The sequence below is a fragment of the Bison bison genome, unplaced genomic scaffold (assembly GCF_000754665.1).
Source record: "Bison bison bison isolate TAMUID 2011002044 unplaced genomic scaffold, Bison_UMD1.0 scf7180017864213, whole genome shotgun sequence".
Classification (NCBI taxonomy): Eukaryota; Metazoa; Chordata; class Mammalia; order Artiodactyla; family Bovidae; genus Bison; species Bison bison.
In genome coordinates this window covers 5,455,671-5,462,204 of record NW_011494785.1, presented here as the reverse complement: position 1 = coordinate 5,462,204, position 6,534 = coordinate 5,455,671, and the positions used below count along the sequence as shown (strand labels likewise).

At 58.1% G+C, this 6,534-nt stretch overlaps 1 protein-coding gene across 1 annotated transcript in view; it reads right to left on the bottom strand.

The window, feature by feature from the left end:
• Positions 1–6,534, bottom strand: part of CACNA1C (calcium channel, voltage-dependent, L type, alpha 1C subunit) — a 396,219-nt gene that overhangs the window by 48,287 nt on the left and 341,398 nt on the right. Inside the window, exons 22-25 of the mRNA XM_010845218.1 lie at positions 6,419–6,534; positions 5,341–5,400; positions 1,405–1,511; positions 423–510 (exon numbers count right to left, since the gene is read on the bottom strand). Coding sequence (XP_010843520.1) covers positions 423–510; positions 1,405–1,511; positions 5,341–5,400; positions 6,419–6,534 — 371 coding nt within the window. The remainder of the gene's footprint in view (positions 1–422; positions 511–1,404; positions 1,512–5,340; positions 5,401–6,418) is intronic.

Here is a 6,534-nt window from a genome sequence, read left to right as displayed (position 1 = left end):
TGAGCGGGGGGTGGTGGGGATCAGACTCAAAGGGGCAAAGTGTGCTCCCAGCTCACAGGGAGATGGAGCCTGGGGTGCCCATATCCCGCTGGGTGACCCATGGACCAAAGCCCTGCTAACACCCCATACTCTGGGACAGTGATTCAGGGGCCCCTCATCACTGCACGGGGCTTGAGGTTGAATGTGGTCTCCTTCTGCAAAAGCTTTGCTGAGAAGTTGGGATTGTGAACAGTGGCCTCTACTGGGGCTCCATGCATCTTGGAACCAGGACATGAAGTGGGCTGAGGTGCCAGCAGGAGGGTCCTGGTTCCAACCCAGAGGCCTTGCCATTGTCCCCACCTCCTGCCCACCTATCACCTCACATGGACGCCTGGCTGAAGCTTGCTGGGCTGAGGGCCCCCACTCAGGCCCGGTTGGCTCACCTTCAGCCCCTTGGCCCTGTTGATGGCCCTCAGTGGCCGGAGCACCCTCAGGACTCGCAGGATCTTCACCACGTTGATGGCACTGGACCTGGGGGAGTGGATGGGAGGGTGAACCACTCCTGCTCCTGGGCCCGCAGGAGAGAGGGGGAGCGCATGGGAGTCCTGGAGAAAGTCTCCCACCTGCAGGGACCTGGAGCTATCCTGGGAGCCGGGGACTTGGTGAGCAAATCATGGGAAAAGAATTTACCATGTGTCGTTAGCATTACAACGTGCTGCTCAAGGCCGTTTACCCAGCCGAGGGGATGTAGAGAGGCAGAGCTCCACCAGACCCTGGCCACAGAGGATACACTTCCTAACTGTTCTGAGCCCCAGTTTCTTTATCCATAAAATGGGGCAGTGATCACCTCATGAGCTTGTTGCAAGGATCAAAAAAGAAAACGCACATGAACCACCCACCGTCCCGCGTGGCGCCTGTTGTAATCTGAACCCGTGGTGGCTTTTCATATCATGGACTCGAAGAAATACTGTACGAATGGCGGGGCTTCAGGCGGGGGAGGTGCCTGGTGCTCATCTTCAAACCTGGTCCCCACCTCCAAGCCTGGTCCCCGGTGGCTGCCCACCACAGCCCCTTGTACAGAGGACATTCAGGCCTGGAGGAACGGCTCTGACACCGCAGACTCTGCATGCCTGGGGCACCAGGGCCAGGCCCCCTCTCCAGGGGAGGACAGGCCACAGCTGTCCTCCAGGGGCACACAGGGCCTTGCCTTGGGGGATGGGGGTTGCTCTGAAGTGTCCCCCACCCTCGCCTGCTAGTTACCTTCCGAAGGCCTCTACCCTCCTTGGGCCCAGAGCCACCAGGGAGGCCCCGCCCTGGTCCCAGCGCCCTCATGCTGCTGTGGACGCAGACAGGCCCCTCCCTCGCGGTCCTCTCTAGCCCTCTCCCTTGCCCCATGCCTCTCTCAGGCCCTCGGGCCCCACTCACTGGATGCCGAAGGAGATGAGGGACACACTGACCACCAGCAGGTCCAGGATGTTGAAGTAGTTGCGGCAGAAGGAGCCCTTGTGCAGGAAGGCCCCGTAGGCCGTCATCTGGGGGCACAGGGATCGGGGTGTGAGCAGCTCCCGGGCTCCAAAGACCCTTCACCCCACCCTTCCCCCCACAGCACTCCCAGCAGGGCCTAGACGAAGAACCGAGAGGTGACGGAGGGCTGCGGCAGGCAGGACAGGAGGAGACGCTGTGCCTGGAAAGTGTCCGCTGCCAGTGATGCAAAGCCCAGAGGCTCCTGCCCAGGACATGCCTGTGACCTTCAGTCCTGTATCTGCAGCCCTTTCAAGGGCCCCGCCCCCATTTCCCACTGCCCCTCATCATGTTTCTGTGACTGCAGCCCCGTGAGGCCCCTTGCTGATGCTCCCTGGGTTGAGCTGTGTTCTCGGGTTCCCATGCCCTCTCTAAACTCTCTCCACCTCAGGGCCCCCAGGACTTGGGCACCTGGGGGAGGTGGGGGCTCGCCCAGTTGAGGACCAGCCTCTTGGCTTCCCAGAATTTCCCTGGTTTAGCCCCAGGTAACCCCTCAGGCTCATGCAAGCTCTAGCGCCCAGTGAGAAATTCTACAAGAAATTCTACCAGGAATGCTGGTGACCAGCATCTATCCCTTCCCGGGCCTCACAAGTGCTGCTGGTCTGCGCCCAGGATTCGAGCTCTACTCCCCCATCCGGTTCTGGAGCTGTGTGTCCAGAGTGGGCTGTGGGCACCACTGTGTGAGCACAGCTCTGGAGCCTGGCCGCCTGAGTTCAAATCCCACCCACCACGCTCTGAGTGCCTGGAGCAGGTTACTCCACTTCCCTGTGTCTCATCAGAGAAATGAGGTGATGACAACCTCTTCCCTGGAGGGTTGTAAGTGCTCTTGGGAGTTACAGGTAAAGCCCTTTGGACACAATCCTGCAGACAGCAAGCCCTGCAGGGGAGCTTCACTACAGAGGACTGGACTCAGCAGAGAGCTACAACTGCATTCGTTGTAGGGTTCGTCTGGGTTCGTCCTGTGATGGGGGCTGCTCAGAGTCCCCCTCTGTAGAGCAGCAGCCCCCTCATGTGGTTGTTAGGCAGCTACAGAATCATGCAAAAGCCCCTTGAAGACTAGGAAGGGACCACTTTGGGGGTGCTGACTGTTGTGGGTTTGCTGTCCCCTACCCTGCTCAGAGCCCTGTCCATGCTCTAGGAACTCCTGTCCAGTCTCGTTGACATGAACTAAGGGGCCAGGGGATTTCCAGGTGAAGAGCTGAAAGGCCATGACCATGAACGACAGCCAGCAGGGAAAATCTGGAGCTGATGGCTTAGAGCCTGGGAGCAGCTCCCCGGTTGCCTGGAAGCCTAATTTATTTCTTTGGAATCAGAGCATACCCAGGGCAGCTTGTTCACAGAGTGATTCAAGAGCAAACACAGGGGAAATGGGCAAAAATAGCTCTTGCAACCTAATTCTTCCCACTGATCTCCTGTAGGAGGGGGTCATAGGGGACTCAGACACCTGTGACCTGCAACAGTTTCCAGAAGTGGGTAGATTATATAAAAGGTTGCAGGGGAATTCAGCTGGAGATGTGCCCCAAAGGCCTGTAATCTTGGGGTGGGGGGCTTCCTTGTCTCTCGGTGTAGGTCTGGGCTCCCGAGAGCAGACCTGGGTGGCTCCATGGTTCATGTTAACTGAGAGGCTCTGAGCCCAGAAGGCTGGCTTGTGTGCATGTGTGTGTGTGTGCAGGGCGGCTGCCCAGGCAGGACCAGAGGAAGAGTGGCCACAGGAGAAAGGGCAAGTGGACACTGGAAAAATGGGGCATTTACTTGAGAGTTTGCTGAGGGGTCCAATGCAGGGACCCCTCTACCCCATCTGCTGACTGCCACACACTCCTGCTCCTGAAGTCCTAACCTTTGCCCAGGAAAAGGCTTGCTGGGGAGAGAAAAGGACTGAACTCTGAGCTGGGAGAGCAGGATGCCCCTCCGTCCAGCCAGCACCTCTCCAGGCAGTAATACTGCTCATTAAACACATCTTTCGTAATTTCTGCACGTGGGTCCTGGTCCCATCTCCCTCCTCTCAGTGACAGATCTCGGCGTCATTCAGTCCAACTGTCTTGGCCCCACAAGCCTTTCCTTGGAAGGCTGAACATGCCCAGGCCTTTCAACTGTCTCTGACCTTGGACACCACTCGTGCATGACAGTCACCTCTCCCAGGCAGGATGCCGAGCCTACAGGTGGGGCAGAGGGACCCTGGGGGAGGAGGTGCAGGCAGTGTTCTAGGGCCAGGCTCGACCTAGAGCAGAGTCAGCGTAAAAGTGGGCAGAAGAAGGAGCAGGTGGGTGGGACGGAGGACCTCCCAGGAGCTGGCAACCTTGGAGGAAGAGGCGCTCTGGGGAGGGTCTGAGACTCAGAAGAGCCTGGTGTTTGTTCGCCTCCCTGGGTCTGGAGTCCAGGGAAGAAAGGTCTCCATGTAGCTGGGCAGCCTGGTCCCCCTCCCCACCCCTGGGGGTCAGAGAAAAACCCGAGGAACACTTCTGGTTTCCTCTTGTTAACACACCTGGTTAGCTGGAACCAGAGGGTCTGGACACAGAAGGCATGAGAAAGTGTCCCCTTAGGCTGAAGCTGGACGTGACAGGCTGTCCCCACCTGAAGGAGCCCAGGAAGTAAGGTCTGGGGCTTCCTGTGCAGGGTGGGAGGAGCCCGGAGCCTGAGGGAGGGCGCCTGGGGTGGTCTCCCTGTGGGAAACACTGAGCTGAGCCGCTTGCTGACTGGAGTCAGGGTGAGCCCCAGGCTCTGAGACAGAGAGTGGGCGGACACACTCCCCTGACTTGGAACTTGCCCCTGAGGCTCGGGTGGCCCGGGGAGCTTGAAATTCCTAACAGAATGGATGTAAGTAATATATGGTGCTGTGCTAAGTCGCTTCAGTCGTGTCTGACTCTTTGCGATCCCAAGGACTGTAGCCAGGCTCCTCTGTCCATGGGATTCTCCAGCAAGAATCCTGGAGTGGGTAGCCATTCCCTTCTCCAGGTTTCTTCCCAATCCAGGGATTGAACCCATGTCTCTTACGTCTCTTGCATTATGGTAGGTGGGTTCTTCACCATTAGTGCCACCTGGGGAGCCCCATTGATGGTATATTAATAGAAACAATAATAAAGCTTGGGGCAAACCCCTGTCATCCTGAGGCTGCTCGGAGGCGGGCGCTACTGTGTTGGGGTCACAGGATGGAGTATGTGTGGACTCTTGGCCCCGCACTGAAACCTGGAGGACACAGCCGCCTCCTCCAGGCCTGGGCAGGGGCGAGGGGGCAAGCTTTGGCGGGGCTGTAACCCAGGGGTCAGAGGTGTGTGCAGGGGTCTGTCCAGAGCCCTCGGTTGGGACACTGGCGTTGGCCTGTGTTGACAAAGCACATCCCGAGGGCACAGGCAGAGGGCCTCTTGACGCCCTGGGCTTTGCCATTTTCTGGCTCTGTCCTTCCAGCAGCGTTCCCTCTGGGTAGGATAGGGGGAGGGTTCCTGCTGGGATCAGGTGTGGCTCGCAGAGGTGGTGGGGGGCAGGCGGTGTGGGGGAGTGCCTGGTATCAGCGAGCATCAGTGCCCAAACTGTGTGCGGGCACAACAAAGTCAGGGGCCCCAGATCCTCCGGCTTTGGGCTTAGGAGTAAAACCAGAGTGAAGGAAACCAGAGAGGAGAGAGAGGCAGTGCAGAGAGGAGGCAGAGGCCTTGCTGCGCGCATTACCTTGAGGATAATTTCTAAGGTAAAGATACTAGTGAAGACATAGTCTGCGTTGCCTAGGATCTGAAAGACAAGCACAGCAGATTAGTGGCTCTGAGTGACAGACAGCAGCAGCGTGTGTGTTAGGGACAGAGCAGCAGAGCCAGTGGGGAAGGACAGGAGAGGAGCAGAGGGCAGGGTTACCTTCAGGGCAATCTCAATGGTGAAAATGGTAGTGAAAACAATGTCAAAATAAAACAGAATCTGCAAAACAAAGAGAAACAGGGTGGGGATGGGGGAACGGAGCAACAGGATGGGAGCAGGGTCGCCAGCAGGGAGTCGCACCCCAAATCATGCAGTCTTTCCACGGGAGACCAGAGGCACGGACACAGCCCAGGGTCCCGAAGGCCCCAGATCTGTGAGCGGGCTCCCAGAGCCGACTCAGCGGGTCCTGGGTCCGGTTGGGTGCTTTTCTCATTAATTCAATTTACTTACAAACCAAAATCAGACCATGGGATATGTGTCTCAAGGACAGAGTGGGGTTTGCTTTCTTTGCACAAAGATGCAAATTGCTTAACTCACATCAGGGGATGAGCCAGTCTCTCACGTTCCCAGGACCCTACCCTGGCTGTGCCCCTCAGGGTGTGGTGGGCACACCCCAGGCTGGGGACAGGCTCGGGGTTCACGCTTTGCTCTGTCTCAGGTGATGGGTCAGAGCAAGGGCCTTCCCAGTAAGAAACCTGTGGGCCACGTGGGCTGCAGGACCACTGGCTGGCTCGCAGGGGTCTGGCTTTAGGGTGGTGGACTCCTCGCTTCATGCCCACCTGGTTAGGATCTGATATTGTTTAAAGGCTTTGGGATATGGCAGGTCCTACTCTGGCTTTTGATTGTAATTCACCAGAGCCTGAGGCGAGCTCCAAATTCAATTTCGACTCTGCAGAGGGTCAGTGAGGTCCTGCTTATGAGGGCGGTCTCATCAGAGTGCCATCTGCCACTGACCCCCAGGGACAGGATGGGCCAGTTCCTGGGGGGCAAAGCCCTTGGGGAGCATCCGTGGGCAGTGCGGTCTGACATCAGGGTCAGGCCGGCCTGAGGCTTGGGGCTTAGGGTCTCCTCCTGCTAAGGGTCCTAAGATGGATTTGCACCAAAGCTGTCATCTCTTAGGGAGATGTCTGCTGTGCCTCCGACCATGAGATTTGGGGCAGGGTCTGGATTGAAAGACAGGGTCAGGCAGCCAGGGGGTCACGTCGCGGGGGCGGGGTGTGGGGGACGAGGTGCGTACGTGGTTCCTGAAGGAGGTGTGCTGCACGGGGTCCTCGGCGGCCAGGGAGATGCTGCTGAGCAGGATGAAGAAGAGGATCAGGTTGGTGAAGATGGAGTCATTGACGATGCGATGGC